This window comes from Lolium perenne, chromosome 2 (genome assembly GCF_019359855.2).
Source record: "Lolium perenne isolate Kyuss_39 chromosome 2, Kyuss_2.0, whole genome shotgun sequence".
NCBI classification, from domain to species: domain Eukaryota; kingdom Viridiplantae; phylum Streptophyta; class Magnoliopsida; order Poales; family Poaceae; genus Lolium; species Lolium perenne.
The window spans coordinates 204,961,735-204,982,229 of record NC_067245.2 but is presented as its reverse complement, the minus strand read 5'-3'; the positions used below and the strand labels follow the sequence as shown (position 1 = coordinate 204,982,229).

At 46.5% G+C, this 20,495-nt stretch overlaps 3 protein-coding genes across 3 annotated transcripts; 1 reads left to right on the top strand and 2 right to left on the bottom strand.

Moving 5' to 3' along the window:
• Positions 1-734: 734 nt before the first annotated feature.
• Positions 735-1,543, bottom strand: LOC127330354 (zinc finger protein ZAT3-like). Its single transcript, XM_051356599.1, has one exon. The coding sequence runs from the start codon at positions 1,501-1,503 to the stop codon at positions 847-849; it is 657 nt and encodes a 218-aa protein (XP_051212559.1). The 5' UTR covers positions 1,504-1,543; the 3' UTR covers positions 735-846.
• Positions 1,544-15,672: 14,129 nt separating this feature from the next.
• On the top strand, positions 15,673-16,627 carry LOC127334377 (pollen-specific protein C13). Its single transcript, XM_051360819.2, has 2 exons — positions 15,673-15,990; positions 16,111-16,627. The coding sequence occupies exons 1-2, from the start codon at positions 15,819-15,821 to the stop codon at positions 16,452-16,454; spliced, it is 516 nt and encodes a 171-aa protein (XP_051216779.1). The 5' UTR covers positions 15,673-15,818; the 3' UTR covers positions 16,455-16,627.
• Positions 16,628-16,725: 98 nt separating this feature from the next.
• Positions 16,726-19,524, bottom strand: LOC127334376 (probable glucuronosyltransferase Os04g0398600). The gene is made up of 4 exons (XM_051360818.2): positions 19,176-19,524; positions 18,028-18,416; positions 17,610-17,851; positions 16,726-17,524 (listed from the first exon to the last, which is right to left on the bottom strand). The coding sequence occupies exons 1-4, from the start codon at positions 19,321-19,323 to the stop codon at positions 17,011-17,013; spliced, it is 1,293 nt and encodes a 430-aa protein (XP_051216778.1). The 5' UTR covers positions 19,324-19,524; the 3' UTR covers positions 16,726-17,010.
• Between the last annotated feature and the right edge of the window lie 971 nt (positions 19,525-20,495).

Below are 20,495 nucleotides of genomic sequence, written 5' to 3'. Positions count from 1 at the left end.
TTTTCCTATTTAGCCTCTATATTCCTAACATAATCTGGTCCAGATCCTGCATGCAGCAAAAAAAAGGCCCAGATCCAATTTATGTACTACTGAACGTAATTCCACATGGAATTGCAAAAATAATCCATGAAATTTTTATGCATCTAAATCCCATTGATTTAGGTGTTCATCCCATAATTTCGTAACATAATCCCATTGATTTAGGTGGATATCCATAATTTCCTAGTCCCATTGATTTCGATGTTTATCCTTAATTTCTTAATTTCCTAATGTAATGACTATTAGAGATGCGGGGTGTAGGACGAGATGTACAGTAGAAACACGGGAAACACCAGTGCTGTTCTGTAGAAAACGAAGGACTTGCCTATTAGAAGGAAGAACTTTCCAAGGTGTTTTCTTCTATTTACAAAACTGGTTGCACGAATCTCAAAGTCAAAGTGGACGTCCAGAGATAAGCCAGGGACACCCACGTATATGTAGAGATGCATTTCCGCCTATTCAGCAAGTTCAATGGTCGATAGATGCACTTCATACAAAAGTAAAGACCAACTACACACAAAAAATAAGATGGCACAAAAAAGAACCATAAAGTAAAGGTTAACTATTTGTGCATATATATTCCTTCAACGGTTGCTACACACATAATATATACAGTGACAAGTGACAAGGACCGAACATGCATGCTAGGATCATTACACGCAGCATAGAGTACAACACACGAACAAATTCAGAAAGATGAGAAAACCTTCTGTCTGAATATCAACGTGCAAACGAGAATGCGCATATGCACACTACCTATGTACATATACAGACTTAGCAACTGAAACTTTTACGCCAAACCAAAGCCTAGACATATCCAAGCTTCAAATCCAGCACCAGAGGTGTAGCCGGCGGTGGCAAGTTGAGGTCCAGGACGGTCGTCACCACAGTCTCGGACATTGCGAACCCGCTGCTGCCAGCAGTGGCAATCACCACGACATCCCTCTCCAAGTGGCACCGCCTGTGTCCGCCGAGCGCCTGTCCGCTGGTGAACCCGCGGTTGCACACGCTACACCTGTGGCCGTGGTCGGAGTTTGCCTGCCGATCCGGTGCAGCCGACGCCGACGTGCCGCAGCTCTCCATCGCGCTAGGAGAGGCGGCGGCAATGCTCTTCTTGCCCTTTCCGGTGCCTGGACTCGCTGCGGACAGCGTGAGCAGGCTGGCGGCGACCTCGCGCTCCTGCACGGTGAACCGGCCTGCACCTCCTGCCGGGGGCGTGATGCCGCGCCATTGGCGGTCCGGGTGGCAGCGCATGTGGCCGTAGAGCGCCTTCCAGGACGGGAAGCGCTTGCCGCAGTCGGTGCACGGAGTCGCGTCGCCGGCGGGAGAAGAGCGAACGACCAGCCTCGGCTTCCGGGCATGCTGCCGCGGTGAGACCAGCGAGTACGGGAGGCCGAGCGTGAGTGTTGTGTCATGGCGCGGCCTTCGTGGTGCAGCGGCGGCGCTGGAGGAAGCGCCATGCATGGCGTTTGATCTGTGGGGTGTGGTGTGGGCGAGTGGGAGAGGGAAACGGAGTCGGGAAACTGCAATAGGTAGTCCCAAATTCTAATTAATGCCAGAGCACTGTGTAGTCTTAGACGGTGCTCCCTACTCGCGCCCGTCCGATCCTCATCTAACGGTCTTCCTGAGGCGGTGGGTGAGACTCCCGCACGTGGCCAGGCTGTAAGGCACTAGTCTTCGTCTCTCCCGTGAGGCAGTGACTTCATCTGGAAATCTCATCTCCTCCCAGCATCAGGAGTCAGGACCGTGAGGTGGGCAGACGGCTGTGCTACGCTTCCAACGGAAACCGCCGGCGATTCGTCCGCCCGGCCCCGGCGCGCCAGACCTGCGCCGGCGACTCGTTCGCCCGGCCCCGGCGTGTTCGACCTCTGCCGGCGACTCGTCCGCCGGCCCCGGCGCGTCCGACCTCCGCCGGCGACTCGCCCGCCCGGCCTCAGCGCGTCCGACCTCCTCCGGCCACTCGCCCGCCTCGTCCCTGCCCTCTCTACCCCCGTCGTCGACTCACCCTTTCCCAGTGCGCACGAGCTCCGCTGGGCACGCGCGTGATGGAGGCGGCGCTCGACGCCGACTTCCTTTGCGGCTCCGTCCCCTTCTTCACGGCCATAGTCTGGTAATTTAGATGTATTTTTTTTCTTTTTTATACATCCACAGTTGTTATTTTTACATTCTCTAAAAAAGATAAGAATCATAGACAAGAGTTGTAAGATATGAATGTATTTTTTTTTTGCAACAACTGGATCAAGGCGGTGGTTTTTAGTTCCATCTGGTGCATTAGGATGTAATTTTTCTACTTTCTAGAAATGATGAAAGCCTCGATGTATTTTTCCCCAATTTCTAGAAATGATGAAAGCCTCGATGTATTTTTGCCCCAATTTCTAGATGAGACTATGCATCTGGATGTATTTCTTCCCCAATTTCTAGATGAGACTTATGCATCTGGATGTATTTTTTCCCCGATTTCTAGATGATACTTATGCATCTGGATGTATGTTTTCCCCAATTTCTAGATGAGACTTATGCATCTCGATGTATTTTTTTGTCACTTTTCTAAAAAAAACTATATTTATTACATTCCACTTTTTGTATTACATTCCTGGGGCCAGATTTGAGCTACGGAGCAGGCAAGTGATGTATTTTATAGAAAAAGAAGGATGTGGCTGATGTATTTATTTAGTGCTTATTTGATCTACTTTTTATTTTTCGTTGAATTTGCGAAAGAGAGGGGAAGGAGAAAGCAGTATCCGCTCGTGTGGTATTTCACGTTTGAGAGAAGTCCACTTTACCCCCTTAAACTTGTCTCAAGGTTCAGTTTGCAACCCTGAAGTTTACTTTGGTTCAAGTTTCAACCTTAAACTTTAGAAACCGGTCAGAATGCACCCCTTTATCTGTTTTTGCAACCTCCGCGGTTTTTTTTTTCCAAAATATAACCGTATATGTATGTACCTCCTCGTACATGCATGCTAGGGCTGGTATACCAAAATCAACGAATGCACATTTGTATGTTCTCAGTCAACAAAAGCATAATTTTTTCTGGTACCGCACATGTCAGATCTCAATACATGTACGAGTATGTCTAGTTAAAATACCGGAGAAACCTGGCTGATGTGTCTATAAACTTGGCTTAAACCAATTAAACGGTGAAAGGGGTGTATTTCAAACGGTTCTTAAAATTTAGGGGTGAAACTTGAACCAAGTAAGAGTTGAGGGTTGTAAACTGAACTTTAGAACAAATTTAGGGGGGTAAATTGGACTTCTCTCTTCACGTTTAGGCGAAGTGGCGCTCCCGCGGTGAAGGAGGAAATGTGGGGATTAAGATTTTTCTACTTTTGGAATGCGAGAGTTGTCCGACTGGTTTCTTTCCATTTTTGGGTGGGGCACTGTCTTAGACTAAACAGTGCTATAGCACTGTGTAGCCACGTCCATAGGTAGTGGGGCAGGCGCGGACGGCGGATCGTGAAAAATAGCAGTTGGCAACTGTCAAGTTAAGGTCCGGGCGAGAATAATCTGCTGTCGCAAACACAGCACACACCCGCGGTTGTTAAATCTTGGCTGGCATCTACCGTGCCTTTTTTTTGTTGAGAGAAACACGTACAAACATAGATGCTCACATACGTTCACATACACGCTCATACACTCTCCCATATTAACGTGCACACGTACATCCTACCCCTATGAGCACCTCCGGAAGACTGAGCTAATGGATTGGGTCTTGAAATTGACGAAGTCACCAGAGACGCCTCGCTGTCGACGGGAACGTCGCCTCCTACTGAATGTATTCCGTCTTTATGAGACACACATATATCAAATCTGGAATTTAAACTCTGGTCACCACCCTTCTAACCACCCAAGCATAGGTTGATTCTCACATCTACCGTGCTTTGATCCACCGTTGGTTGGTGCTTGAAGATGTGCGCGGTATTTTTTCGAGGAAACGCAAAAAAATTTATGCTTCATTTCATTGAAAAGGAAGACAGCCGGGTACAAAATCCGGAAGTACAGACACACACACAAACGAATTTTTGTTGCGTCGCTAATAGGATCGAGCTAGAAATGCTCCGGTAATGGTAGTGCACCGAGATGCAATCAGAACCCATCGTGGTCCATTTCAAGTGATGGGTCGTTGATACATGCATTTTGTATCATTGTTTATGTGTCATATGATTTATGTTTACCATTATATATGCATGATTATAAAGTTTATTTATCAAGTTTTAGATGATTTATGAGACTTTCTTCCAAAGTTTTAATGTTTCCGTATATAATTCTAGGAGGCAAAAAAACCATATTTTTATTATTTTTCTGTTTCATGGATCTTATGGAGTTTAAATAAATCAAGGAAAAATATTGTGAAAGTTTTTCATCGGAAACAAGAACTGGGGCGCTGGAGGGATGAGAGGAAAGCCACGAGGGCCAAAGTGAGCCCCACGGGGCGGGCTACCTTCCTAGCCGCGCCGATGTTGTATGACGTGACTTTCCTACAAGATTTGACATGCACAATGTGGTCGCCGTCTCAAAGAAAGTAGAGTAAATCCAAGTGTTTAGCCCACTAGCCTAGCTTTTTTACTCCAATTACCAAATATCGTTCCAAATTTCATCCCTATTAAGTTTGGATGCAATCTATCAAGTGGGGCCTGATGAGACAAGTACAATTTAACCCCCTAAACTCGTTTTAAGGTTCACTTTACAACCCTGAACTCCGATTTTGTTCAAGTTTCACCCTAAACTGTAAAAACCATTATGAATACAACCTTGAACCGGTTTTCCTCTTGTTTTCCTCGGAGCCTGAAACGGTTTGCTCATGTCTCACCTGGCCGGGTTAAGACACATATATAGGTAGGGGTGAAAACGGATCAGATGGTGCCCTTCCAGCATCCATTTTCATATTTTCAAAACGAGTATGTATTTGAATATGAATGTTGTCGAATACAGATGTGAAGCAGATGTTACTCGAATATGATGCCGATCGGTCGGATGTTTGCTCAATTTGGAACGGATACGAATACATGAAATTCATGGACTCATGTCTTATAATAGATCAACTATATTTAGAGAGAATCTTGAAACCATACATAAGTACAACAGTTTCAAATCAATGGTAGAAAAAAAATATTTAACTACTTTGCTAGTTTTTTAAGGTTGTGTAATTGCCATAGTGGGCTTCAAAACGAGTTTGGATACGAATATATCCATTTCCATATCTATATATATATTTAAATTAAGTACTGCCATATTTGTATTTGTGTTTGTATTTGTAAAAAACATTTCATCCGGATTCGGATATTTTCACTTCCAGTTTCTGTTTCCCCGAATATGAATACACACAACACCTCCCCAGGTCGAGGCGTCGAGCGGGTTTGGGTGAGAAGCTTCCTGTTCCTGGCAGGCGCAACCGCTTCTGATCAGTGATCACAAGTTCCTCACCTCGTCGTCGTCGCCCCAAGCATCCATCTTGGATGCGCGCGCGCTTGATGGAGCAAGTTCAACAAGGTAGCCATGCGTCCAGTGCCAAGTTCAGTCAGATCGACCCCTATAGAAGGCAATGCCTCCAATGCCCATCACAATCCGTCCACACACACAGCTAGAAACGACTACAGCTCCACATGGCCACCGCTACTACTAGCACCCTCGTCGTGCGCCGCGCGGCGGCAGCGGTCGCGTTCTTCGTCCTCGTCGCGGCCATGGTGGTGGCCGCGGCCGGCGAGCCCGACCCGGACCCCGAGGTCGCGTCAAGCACCACCAACATCGTGGGCTGCATCATGGGCTGCACCACGGAGGTGACCGGCTGCGCCACGACGTGCGCGACCGACCCGGGCGTCGGGACGCCCACCTGCGCCATGGCCTGCATCCAGCAACACATCACCTGTCTCGCCAACTGCGGCCCGGACCTCGCGCCCTCGCCGGCCGCCGCGTGACCGCCGAACGCGAACGCTGCCAGCTCCATCATCCCTCTCGCATATAGACGTACGCTGCCAGTTCCATCCACTGGCATCCATGGATACAATGAAGTCTTAGAAGTTATCCTCCGCCGGGCGCAAATAAACTGTAACTAGCTCGCTGATTTCGACGAGCATACAACGCATATGTGTACTGTTAGCGTGTTCGGAAGACACGATCAAATAAGTATCATCATCACTTATATTATGTGCGTTGTTCTTTCTTTTCGGCAGCTTATTATATGTGCGTCTGTTTAGCGGCTTGGCGAAGTGGCGATCATGGCCCACCAGTTGCATAATGTTGTGGTATCTCCTATGGCTCATTTTCGAGCAATCTATCATTCTATCTAAAAGTTGAATCCTTCTCTACACAAGTGAAAACAGGCAGAGAACCTGCTCAGTAGCGATCACACTTGACAAGACCTGTTGGATGCATCGGTTTTACTGCTGGCTAGAAATTATACTTACACAATGTTGGATAATTAGGCACAATTTCCATGATTAATTCCAGAATATTAAGCATGACGACAGTTACTACTAACATGTGAAACTCGAACATACTAGATGCAGTGATCAACATGAACAGTAGCAGAGCAAACAGTACAGCATCCATCGCTAAGCAGATCGAGATATGTCGCACGTACCGATCTGGTGGAGGTGGCGGTGGAGGTGTAGCAGATAATGTCGCAGCAGTAACGTTGTTGATGACAACGTTGTTGACGACAGGGACGACGGGTCGAAGTAGATGGCGTTGAAGACGACGGTAGGCAGCACCGCCCGACTTGGACGGAAGGCGACCCGTGATGAAGAGCTTGAGCAGTCGCGCAAAGCGCTTCCCAAAAACCTAATTCGCCCTCTCCCGTACAGGATCGCAAGGACTAGCGGTTCCGGAGACCTGCTCTCCCGTTCGCCGATGCACGTCGGCGCGCGGGATGGAGTAAGCTACGATGGCGGCGCAAGCAGAGAGAGGTGGAAACCCTAACTCGTATGTTAGATGTGTTTCTGCGGTAGCCGGGCAAGAGATTATATAGGCTCGGGAAACCCTAGGCAACGTGGGCCACACCCACGTCGCAAGAACGTTTCGAGTCGGTTACAGATAGCCCACGATCCGGGAGCGACCCGAACCGACTAACTGCGACGCGTCCGTCTAGGACTCTGTTCGTTTTCCTGAGCTGCAAAAAGTAAGGAAAGTCTCGGCTCGAGGCTCAATCCACTCACCACGAGCGCGGCGCGCGCGTCGTGTCGTGTCGAGACGAGCGAGCGAGGAGGAGGAGGAGTGCGCGCGTGTAGCACTCCTATTCTCACTCACTTACTAGTGGTGGAACAACCCACCTTATAAGGTGGTCTAACTTCCTCCCAACTTTCCATGTGGGACTAAACTTCCCACCTCTTGCCACTCCCTAGTGAGCTGCCACCAACTTGGGCTCAAACTCACAAGGCTACCACTATGTGAGCTTTGAGATTTATAGGGAAAACTGAAATCTAATTTGGGCCACTAAAAGTGGGCCCAATATTTCAACAATCCCCCACCAGATCTCAAATCCCCATTTAGAGATTTACCAATACTCACTGCTTGTTTATATACCAGTGTTTCAGCGGAGACTGTTAAGTTGAACTTCCGCCTAGAACCTTAAGCTACATCCATTCACACTTGAACAATGGACTAAGCCTTGAATTGCAAGTTTTGCGTGAACAGGGTTTCACTCAAAGTCATGACCAGTACATGGCTGCTAGTAGCCTACCCCGCGGGTGAAGCATATGCGTCATACTTCGTGGTCTCTTCATGAGTTTACTAGAGATCACCCAAATCTCATATATTGCGACGTTAAACAATCGGACTCATATAGGTGTGTTATTTCAAGAATGCTCTGTAGGACAGCATCTTTGCTATAATAGCCAACATAAACACATTAAGGCTTGTTGCCAACCTGCCTTACAGCAATTGAGAGTTGTGCATCTTCACATAGAGAGGGTTACATAATACTCTCCTCAATTAAACCACTAGTTTGTTCTTCCCAGGTCCTAATTCACGGGATCTCCGATCACAAAGGTTGGGTTACCACTATGGTGTAACATCAACGGGTCTCAAACCCATCTCCCTCGATGCACTTTCTATCACATTACGTGATAGTCCCTTTGTAAAGGGATCTGCCAGGTTTTTGTCTGTTTGAATATATGTAACAGTTATTACTCCGGAGTTTCGCAATTTCCTGACAGATTTCAAACGTCTCTTGACATGTCTTGATGACTTCGCGTTATCCTTAGAATTGTTCACTTTGACAATGACAGTTTGATTGTCACAATTCAAAAGGATTGCCGGAACAGGTTTTTCAACCACAGGCAAGTCCATCAAGAGCTCACGCAACTATTCTGATTCAACAGTGGTTGTGTCTAAAGCAGTAAGTTCTGCTTCCATAGTTGACCTCGTCAATATGGTTTGCTTGCAAGATCTCCATGATACTGCGCCACCTCCAAAGGTAAATACATACCCACTTGTGGCGTACAGATCAGCTACATCTGAGATCCAATTCGAATCACTATATCCTTCAAGCACGGTGGGTGTCTGAATAGTGAATCTCATAACTCATTGTACCACATAGGTAGCGCATGACCCTATCAAGTGCATGCCAATGATCGATACCGGGTTTGACATGAACCTACTCAACTTGCTAACAGCAAAAGAGATGTCGGGTCTAGTCGCGCTCGCTAAGTACATGAGTGAGCCAACGATCTGAGAATATCTCAATTGATCTATGGCAATCCTCCGGTTCTTGCGTAGTATCACACTGGGATCATAAGGTGTTGAAGAAGGCTTGCTATCAATATAGCCGAACCGGCTCAAGATCTTCTCAACATAATGGGATTGCGTTAGAGTAATCCCACTCTCGTTCTTAATCAGCTTGATGTTCAGAATCACATCAGCTTCTCCCAGATCTTTCATATCAAAGCTCTTTGACAAGAAAGACTTGACCTCGTGTATTACTTTCATGTTTGTACCAAAGATCAGAATATCATCCACATACAAACATAGTATAACACCTTCGCCCCCACCATGGCGATAGTAAACACACTTGTCAGCCTCATTGACAACAAAGCCTACAGAAGTTAAAGTTACGTCAAACTTCTCATGCCATTGCTTAGGTGCTTGTTTCGGGCCATATAAAGATTTCAGCAACTTGCACACCTTTCTTTCTTCACCTTTTACTACAAACCCATCAAAGCTGATCCATATAGATTTCCTCTTCCAACTCTCCATTAAGGAAAGCTGTCTTTACGTCCATTTGATGAACGATAAGACCATAGGAGGCAGCCATGGATAGTAGTACTCGAATGGTGGTAAGTCTAGCGACAGGTGAATAGGTGTCGAAGTAATCTTCGCCTTCTCTCTGAGTGTAGCCTTTCGCTACAAGCAGCGCCTTGTACTTTTCAATAGTACCATCGGTCTTAGCTTCTTCTTGAACACCCATTTGCAGCCCACAGGCTTGCATCCATGGGGTCGTTACGATAGCTCCCAAGTTCCATTAGAAAGGATCGAGTCCATCTCGTTATGGACGACTTCTTTCCAGTCATACGCATCCGGAGATGCATATGCCTCTGCAATGGACGTGGGAGTATCATCCACAAGGTACACAATGAAATCATCACCAAAGGATTTTTCAATCCTTCGTCTCTTGCTCCGTTTAGGAGCTTCATTGTCATCCTTCTCAGTAACATTCTCATGTGATTGTTCAAAATACTCATTAGATGTACTGGACTCAGTAATTATCTCGGTAGAAATTCTAGCAATGCTATGCATATCTTTCATAGGAAACATATTCTCAAAAAATGTTGCATCACGAGATTCCATAATAGTATCAACATGCATATCAGGTACCTCGGATTGAACTACTAAAAATCTATATCCTATACTCCGAGGAGCATAACCTAGAAAGATACAATCCACTGTCTTTGGTCCAAGTTTGCGCTTCTTAGTAATTGGAATATTGACTTTCGCCAAACATCCCCATGTGCGCAAATACGAAAGTGATGGTTTTCTCCCAGCCACTCCTCGTAAGGGGTTTTATCTTTATTCTTGTTAGGAACTCTATTCGGGACATGACATGAAGTCAACAAAGCCTCCCCCACCATGCCTTTGATAAACCAATGATGGCTAACATGGAATTCACCAAGTCGGTCGGCGTGCGGTTTTTCCTCTCGGCAACCCCGTTTGATTGGGGTGAATAGGGAGGCGTCCTCTCATGAATAATGCCATGTTCCTCACAGAATTCATCAAAGATTTTAGGAAAATATTCGCCACCACGATCCGACCTAAGACGCTTGATCTTTCTCTCTAGTTGATTTTCAACTTCGGCCTTATAAATTTTAAAGTAGTCTAAAGCTTCATCTTTAGTTCGCAACAAATAAACATAGCAAAATCTAGTCGCATCATCAATCAATGTCATGAAATATCTCTTTCCACCTTTTGTCAACACACCATTCATCTCGCATAGATCAGAATGTATGAGTTCTAGAGGTGCCAAGTTTCTCTCCTCGGCCGCCTTGTGAGGCTTCCGAGGTTGCTTTGATTGCACACAACTATGGCACTTAGAACCTTTCGCAATGGTGAAATTCGGAATTAAACTTAAACTGGATAGCCGAGACATTAAACCAAAATTAATGTGACATAAACGAGAATGCCAAACACTGGTATCATCACTAACATTGCCACATATATGGTTCACAGACTTATTACTGAAATCGAGAAGCGAAAAGCGGAACAAGCCTCCGCACTCATAGCCTTTACCAATAAATTGTCCAAACTTGGAAACAACTACTTTATTCGACTCTAAAACAACCTTAAACCCATCTCTTGCATAGAAGGGAGCCGCTAACGAGATTCTTGTTCATAGTAGGGACATCCGCACGTTCCTCGGCCGCACGATCTTCCCGAAGTGAACTTCAGATCTACCGTGCCAACACCACGAACGAAGCATGTGACCCATTCCCCATCAAGACGGAAGAATCCCGGGCGACACGGTAAGAAGTGAACATGGATATGTCGGCACACACATGAACATTAGCACCTGTATCAATCCACCAACATGGAGATTGAAGTACCGAAAAGAAACGATAAAGAGATTACCGTACCCATCGGCATTGCTAGCGGTCACCGTGTTGACTTGCCTCGCCTTTTTCTTGCGGTCTGCCCTCTCAGGACAGTCCTTAGAAAAGTGGCCAGTCTCTCCACATGTAAAGCAGCTCAGATCTGCTTTGTTTATCATCTTCTTCTTCTTGAAGGTTGTAGTCTTCATAGGCTTATTGAAGGAGGGCTTGTTATTCACTTTGTTCTTGTTGTAGGGTTTCTTCTGCACCATGTTGGCGCTAGACTGACCCTCTCCTTTCTCAGTATTATCCTTAGCCCGAGCTTTCTCCTCAACATCAAGAGATGCTATCAGATTTTCAACTGATATCTCCTGTCTCTTGTGTTTGAGAGTTGTGGCAAAGTTCCTCCATGAAGGGGGCAACTTAGCGATGATGCATCCAGCCACAAACTTATCAGATAAGGCACACTTAAGGAGTTCAAGCTCTTTCGCAATGCACTGTATCTCATGAGCTTGTTCGACTACAGAACGGTTGTTAACCATCCTGATGTCATGGAAGCTCTCCATGATGTACGATTCCTTTGCACTGCATCGGTTGCACCGAACTTAGCATTCAGTGCATCCCAGAGCTCTTTACCATCTGTTATGTGCATGTACACATCACACAGACAATCAGCAAGAATACTTAGAACGCATCCGACGAAGAGATTATTGTTTTCCTTGAACTTGTTCTGATCTTGGTCAGATATAGTTCCTTCAGGTAAACCATCAGTAACTTCGAACACTTTCAGATGAGTAAGCCAGAGCATGGCCTTATACTGCCACCTCTTAAAGTGCACACCGGTAAACTTATCCGGCCTCAGTGCATCAGCAAAACCAGCCATTGTTAACTCAGGAAATTGCCTACAATTAGGTTTTTGGATTGTTGGATAATTAGGCACAATTTCCATGATTAATTCAAGAATATTAAGCATGACGACAGTTACTACTAACATGTGAAACTCGAACATACTAGATGCAGTGATCAACATGAACAGTAGCAGAGCAAACAATACATCATCCATCGCTAAGCAGATCGAGATATGTCGCACGTACCGATCTGGTGGAGGTGGCGGTGGAGGTGTAGCAGATGATGTCGCAGCAGTAACGTTGTTGATGACAACGTTGTTGACGACAGGGACGACGGGTCGAAGTAGATGGCGTTGAAGACGACGGTAGGCAGCACCGCCCGACTTGGACGAAAGGCGACCCGTGATGAAGAGCTTGAGCAGTCGCGCAAAGCGCTTCCCAAAAACCTAATTCGCCCTCTCCCGTACAGGATCGCAAGGACGAGCGGTTCCGGAGACCTGCTCTCCCGTTCGCCGATGCACGTCGGCGCGCGGGATGGAGTAAGCTACGATGGCGGCGCAAGCAGAGAGAGGTGGAAACCCTAACTCGTATGTAAAGTCTCGGCTCGAGGCTCAATCCACTCACCACGAGCGCGGCGCGCGCGTCGGGACGTGTCGTGTCGTGTCGTGTCGTGTCGAGTCGAGTCGAGCGAGCGAGGAGGAGGAGCGCGCGCGTGTAGCACTCCTATTCTCACTCACTTACTAGTGGTGGAACAACCCACCTTATAAGGTGGTCTAACTTCCTCCCAACTTTCCATGTGGGACTAAACTTCCCACCTCTTGCCACTCCCTAGTGAGCTGCCACCAACTTGGGCTCAAACTCATAAGGCTACCACTATGTGGGCTTTGAGATTTATAGGGAAAACTGAAATCTAATTTGGGCCACTAAAAGTAGGCCCAATATTTCAACACACAAATCATCGTGTTCTGACTTCTGAGTCACTATTACTCCTTTTCAAAAGCACAGATGGACGGGTCTTGCTGTGACAGTGAGTGGAATGCGTTAACGCCCTCATGCGTTACCACGTTTGCTGTCCATCTAGACATATCTGCGTGGGTACCAAACAACCTTTTCTACTCTATCGGATTAGAATGAACGAAGTTTCGCTTATATGGGGCGCATTTGGTAGGTTGGCCTCGCCTTGGCTCGCATCGGACCATCGGTCCGTTTGGTTACTTGGTCTTGTTCCTGTTGTTGCAGGAACCGGTTCTCAAAGCACCCTCGAGATAGGCCCTGGAAAGAACATCCGGATCGGGCGTTTTTAGCGAGTCACTCTCGTCTCCGCAAAACTAGAGAACGCTGCGTTCCCGCAGAGCCACCGCGGGAGATGGCGCGAGCTGGCGCGGGACGACGAAATCTCGACGGGATGAATTCGGTCACCGCGTTTCAAATTTTGCCACCGCATATAGGGCTCTCACCGCCAAATCCAAGTCTCCCATTTCCCCCATTTCGAGCTCATCGACCCTTTCCGATTTAGCGACATGGCCGGTTGTTTCTCACCCGCACGGTCAACGAGGCTTGCGGCGGCCACTGGTCGCGGATGGTTGTCTTCTTCCTCTGCGTTGATGACTTCGGTTGTGGTAAACTTCTGCAAACCCTAGCCTTAGATCTAGATCTTTTGGGTACATAGGGAGGTCTGAATGAATCCATTGTAGGACATTCCTCCGTCGTCGGTTGAGGTTGTCCAGGTTGCATCTGACTCTACCACAGGGACGGCTATCGCCGTTGCATCTGACTTTTCCACTAGGACGGTGGTGTTGCGTGCATCTTCGCCAGGGTCCCCTGCTTCCCCGACATCGGTGCTGCATTTGGCTCCTCTGACTGTAAGGCTGCTCTTTTTTTTTATCGTTGTTCATTGATGTGATAATGCTTAAGGATGTGGATGTGATAGTGGTAGTTCATTGATGTGCTACTGCTTAAGGATGTGATGTGGTAGTGGTAGTTCATTGATGTTAGTGTTTTTCATGTATGCGATCATACCATTGGGCTCCCCTGATCTTTCTGCTCCTACTGTGTCAATGCTCACTAATGTATGATTTAAAGCAAACCTGTCATGGTTTGAAAACCTAATCTTTCAGAGTTTGTGTTCAACTGGTTGGTTCAGCTCGTCCGTAGCGGTGTCTGTTTTAACATGGAATTCAAAGAGGAGCAGATGAAGAAGGTAGCTGTTGATGTTCTTGCATTCGCTGGCATACATGTGACCACTCTTCGGCTCTACACCACATCAAACTAGAGGACCAAGTGGAGCATCATACTGAAGATGAAAACTGACCGCATTCTGGACTAGAGCGAAGATGTTTGCTGCTTCTATGTTGATGATGAAGAGACGGCAGACGAGTACATTCAGGTAGTAAGCCTCATTGAGTTCCTTCATAGATCTGAAAGTATGTGATTGTCGTCTGCACTAATAGTTGTTCCTTGTGGATTGCAGCGCTACCCGAGGCATCGCCAGTACGTCGGGACCCCGATCACGAACTATGCTGAGATGAAGACGATCTTCATGCCCCGGTTTGTCTGCATGGCGCAGCTGTTCCAACCAAACTTGCTGGTATGTGCTATCGACTTCATTGTAGACAGCGAAGAAGAGTATGCCGAGTACCGTAAGCTGCAGCCAACGGAGAGGAGGAGCTAACTTAGGATCTGGTTTCACAAGCAACTTCCTGCTTGGTGCTTCTGCTTCTTTCGTCGTGATCTGCTGATTTTGGAAGGTGATCTCGTATCCCTCCATTAGCTAGGACTTGCTTGAACCTGATCCTCGCTCTGTAATAATGAACTTATTCGAGGTGGTATATGCTAACCCCTCGTGTGATAAACCTGTGATGCATCACGAAATATAGTTGCTTCGCTCGTGATGCATCACCCAATAAGTACTTCTTGTGTATTACCAGCACTTTTTGATGACCTGAAACTGTTGAATATGTTGTTATTCAGTTAGTAGTACTGCGTAACCTCACCACTCTAAGAGAAGGGGTTACTACATCACGCTTATATTTACAACCAAATAGGATGTGAGCTGCACGAGTAGGGAAGAAAGTAGTCTGGCACCCAAACAATGGGGCCTAGCTTCCCTCTCCGCTGCAGAAAAGACCGCTCAGGCTACCAAAGGACACACGTTTCATGGTCCATGGCTCATTCGCGACGCGCATGTGAGCACATCTTCGTGATATTAATATACTCTTTATCGAGAAAGATAAGCCCATCTCTCTTACTGACGCAATGGTGCACGAATTAGGCCCAGACAACCAAAGGCGCCTATGGAGTAGTACATGAATCCGTCAACGCGGTCATTGCCCTCTATCTGTACCGCACCACGTCAGCTCAAGCTTCGTTGCGAGCCGTATTGTAACGCCAGACTAGTGCGGTACAATGCTGTAATCGTGTAAAGTTTACAGCAGCAAAGAGGGCTCTCGCTGCAGTCTACACCTCCTTTAGAAATTCCTATCCGCGCGCTCTATACTCCTATTTTTTGGATGTTTCTTTGTTCCAGAAACCAAGCCTAACATTAGCCTCTCAAACACTTTTCAGAGATAGGGCGAAAACTGTCATTATTTTGTGGATCACACAAACCTCAACGGAATTCAGGCCAAATCCCCACCTCTGTTTACCTCCAACGGCACAAAACCCGGTCAAAAAACCTGTTGCTTTGCTCCCATCCAGCCATCCTTCCGACATCCATGCGCAGCCACAAAAACCTTCCTAGCCCCCAGAGGCTATTTAAGCCACAGGAGATCGTAATGCAAAACTCCCAGGGCATTTCGTCACCGTCCTCAGGCCATCCACCGAATAAAACTCTACCTCCCAGGCCATTCATCCTTCGCCGAGGCAAAAACATTCACCCAAGTGACTGGAGGTAGGGGAAGAAAACACACAAGCAACTATGGCCCCGCTCCGTGTCCTTTCGGTGATCGCCGCCACCGCCATCCTGTTTGCCCTCACCCTCGCCGACACCACCGTCGCCACCAAGACTGCTGACTACGTCGTCCAGGGCCGCGTCTACTGCGACACGTGCCGTGCGGGGTTCGAGACAAATGTCACCGAGTACATCAAGGGTACGCAACTCATTTCTGGCCTCTCAAACTGAAACTCCACATATGCAGATACATGAATCGGTAAACAGCCGAAACTACAAACAAGTTTGGGCCTCACCTCGCTTCTTGATTGGCTTGCAGGTGCCAAGGTCAGGCTGGAGTGCAGACGCTATGGCAATAACGTCCTTGAGCGCTCGATCGACGGTGTCACCGACGAGACTGGCACTTACAAAATCGACCTCAAGGACAGCCATGTGGAGGACATTTGCGAGGTCGTCCTCATCCAAAGCCCCCTCGCAAACTGCCATGAGATCCAGAACCTCAGGGACCGTGCCCCTGTTCTGCTCACCAGGAACGTTGGCATCAGCGACAACCTGCGCTTAGCCAATCCACTCGGTTACCTCAAGGATGTGCCACTGCCCGTCTGCCCTGACCTGCTCAAGATGTTCAACTTGACTGCTGGTGATGATGACGATGACCAGTGAGGGGATGGTCGCCATGGCACCACCTGAGAGTCTCCACATATCGTATATAAGTTACCTGACCTGCAAATAGCATGGTTGTATCAGCCAAGTACAGCATCCATGCATAGCTGTCTCAAAACATGGAAATTGTAACTTTGCCATCGATCTAATGCTACTTACAGCCTTGTGATCTACCAGATTTGCAGTTGCATTCTTGCCATCAATTCTTCTTCTGCAACCTAGAAGCATGCTATAACAAATCTGGCATACCAAAATCACCATGCATCTAACCTGATAGAAACAAACACCATTTCATTTCTTTCTAGATCACCAACTTACAAATTGCTCATTACGTTAGATAAGGCTGAGGTGTGCTTACACCAGCGGCACTGCATCTCTATTACATCACATATGAGGAAGTATGAACTATTTCTATGTGGCTTATCTTGCAAAGATTGTCCAAGAGGAGGAAGCTCTCGCTACCACGGATTCAGATCTTCAACAGGTCCGGCAGTACAGTTGAGATGCTTCTCTCCAGGTAGTAAGAATACATCCCCTGGGTGATGGAAGCTCTTCGCTACCATGGTTTCAGATCTCCAACAGGTCCGGCAGTCCAGTTGAGATGCTTCTCTCCAGGTTGTAAGTATACACCCTCTGGGTGTGGGAGTTTGCGAGCAAGACCATTCAAGATCTGGTGGAATGCGTCTCGTGGTTGGGCTGGCTGTGGGAACAACATGGCCTGCTTCATTGATGGATTTGCGAGCAATCTTTGCTTCCTTAATATATCCTCGATAGGCATCGATGTGAGAATTGTGTCCAACTTTGGGACATCTTTCTCCTCCACAAAAACACCAATTTCCTCCCATGGGATAGCATCAGCAAACGGTAGCACAATATCATCAGCTATGATGACTGGAATGCAGCCAAATACCACAGCCTCAACCAATCTAGGGCTCCATGGTGCCCAGCCCAATGGGCACAGGCAGAAGACTGCCCTTTGCATGTCTTCGTAGTAAGTGGCAGGGTGATCGGTGGAAATGTCAAACAGAGGATTGTTCTTGAAGTTCTCCCACAGAGAAGCTCTCGCACCTCTGTAAAACAAAATAACTTTAGTTAGTGAACGGGACCAAACCATTAGGAAGAATTCAAATTGGTCAAAAGCTTAGAAGAACCTACCTTGCATAGTAACCACCCTCAGGGTCATTCCCAGTGTCATAGAAAAGACCCCTAAAGTAAACAAAGATTGAACGTGGAGTTTCAGGGGGAATCAGGTGAGTCTGCATCTTCTGAGGAGGAGCAAAGGGTGGAATGATGATAGACCCCTCCTTCAGGCAAACATGATTCTCCTGTCCAAATGTTTGCACCAATGTCGCACGTCGCAGCAATGGGAGAATACCACGTTCAATAGCTTTTTCTTCCTGCAAATAACAAAATATCAGTTACACAGAAACCTACTAGGAAAAGTGTAAAATAAGGCCAGATATTTTCACAATTAAGACCTCCTTCTCTTACAAGGTGTACTAGATGAAATGACAAAATCCTGCATATAAAAACCCTTAGAGAATATGTGAGGTTCCGGGACTACTGAACTCACCTGATAGTGAAAGCAAGATCCAAAATCATGTGGGACAACAAAGAAGTGATCTGCGCCATCAGTTCGGTTCCAAAAAGGCCATTTATTTGAAACATACTGAATTGCACTTCTCATCACCCTTGGTGACTTGAATGGCAAGGGAAGTCCAGCAGGAGTTAGGTCGCATGTAGTATAAACTGGTGTGTAGAACCAATCAGCCTCCTTGGGTTTGAGTGTCCGCACGGCGCTTGAGAGCAAGAAACGATGCATAAATATTTCTGCAGCAAACATGTGATTGAGGCATCGGGGATCCTTGGTGACCATCTTCTTGTTGTACTTTCTTGGCAAGTCATAGATGTAAACCTTCAACTTTCCAACAGGATTGTCTTCTAGCACATCGCCAGCACTCCCTGAAGTTCAGTAATCGTGGATTTAGATCAAGAAGATGTCAAGAGTTACCTGAACAGAACATATAGTACAGCAACAAAAGCATACAGCCATCCTCAACTAAAATTGTGAAATTATATGAAGCATAAACCACTTGAGCATGGAAAACTGAACCTTGCGATTACAATTGATCCATGCTATATCAACCAATGGAACCAAAAGCAATTGTATACTACCGCATAAACATAATCTTGGCAACAGTGAATGAACTATCAAATAGAAGAAACTGTGGAAAGCGAAACAGAGAGTAACATCCCAACATAAACCCTACAACCTCGGTTGTAAACTTGCAGTAGATGGCCAGATGTGTGGACCATAACACAAGCAACTTTTACAGGAGTGGAATCAAAATTTTATTTTTGGAAAGGTCTACGAGGGGCGAAGCCCCACCTGAAAAAATTATTTTGAGGCACTAGTGGAATCAAATTGAAACTGCTAAGTGGTATATCACAACAAAATCCAACACGAAATGCAGAAAAGAGGACTAATCTGGATTCAGTAGCCCTGAAATATGACCTAGTCAACAATTCAAGGAAACAGCCAAGATAGAACAAATAATTTTCGTATATCAGAACCAAATTAGCTAGTATCATAATTCTGAAAGTTTAAGCGCCTTGACGGGAGCAACAGGAGCGGCGAAATCCTAGGTCCTTAACAACCGAAAGCATGAACTTTTGAGAAGAAAACAATATGGAGGAACGAATTTGGCGATAAATTGGGACCTGAGATGCGCTCGCTATGCTGCTGGACCGCGTGGTCTGCCTCGCCGGAGTCCGCCGCGGCGGCGACGGACGGCGGCGGGAGGACGGACGAGAGAACCATTGCCGCCAGGAGGAGCGCTACGGGGAGCCATCCCGCCTTCGATCCCATCGCGGACGGCGCCACAATCCAGGGTCTCCGTCTCACAGAGCCGAGCTTAATTAAGGAGGAGATAGGATTTGGAAGTTCGAAAAAGGTGAGATTTTTGGGGAGCAGAACGAAGCAAGGGGGAGGATGAGGCCAATTAGATTTTGTTAGGACAAATGGAGATTGGAGAGAGGAGAGAGAATGGTTCCTGTTTCCAACTAAAAGTCCACAGTAAGCATGGAAACCCACTTTTTTTGTTATAACCTGAAACCCACTTTTCTTGACCACTTATGAAGTAAAAGGTGAGGCTTAATTAGAAGTATCAATAATTGCTAGTATCATGCTGGCTTAAGTTTTTTTCTGCTTCAGATGCAAAAAAAAAAAAAAAACACTATTTTTTAGTTTATTGCTACGAGTCTGCTACGAGAGTAAGTAAAAAAATTGTTCAATCAACTTCCTTGTTGTTAGTTTCTCCGCTATCACTTGCCAAGTTAATCCTTGAGGCGGGTTAAATGACGAATCAGACAATGTTGTCATACTCACTTTGTTATAAAACAGCTACCACGATGCTTTCTAAGAACTAGTAGGCCTTGGCGCGACGGCACGCCGCGCCCGTGGAGTTATCTCTTTGGTATGGATGCTGGTTTTTTGTTAGTTTCGAACGTGCGCTTGATGGTTTGAGTAGGGTGTGCTTGATGGTTTGAAAGATGGGGTGTCAGAAGGGTGACATTCTCTATGATTTTATAGATCAAGTTAGTCTAACGTGGATTGAATCGTTGGTGGGTTTTTTTGTTGTTGCGATGGATTTTGATATTGAATCGTTGATAGTTTGCTGCTTTTATGTTGAAGCATGGATCTTCAGCATGGAGGAAATAAGCTGATCGGTGGCACTAACCTACACTACTGCTAACATAGATATCAGGCAGCAAGGTGAAGTAGTTCCTGGGGCCAGTTTCTTCCTTCTGGCTTGTCAGAGGCTTGCATCACTATCGTCTTAATCCAAAGAGAGGGTGAGAACTGGTCCATCATTGTGATGTTGTTGGTAGACGCCACGAAATTGGCATTGCGTCTGAGGTCCTTGATGGGTCGGTTACCATTTGTGGTAAAGACCGAAATCACCCAATTGGGCTACCTACAGATTGGACTGAGATCGAGCTATGTAAGAATGACATAGTATTCTATCTCACAGTTGTTGC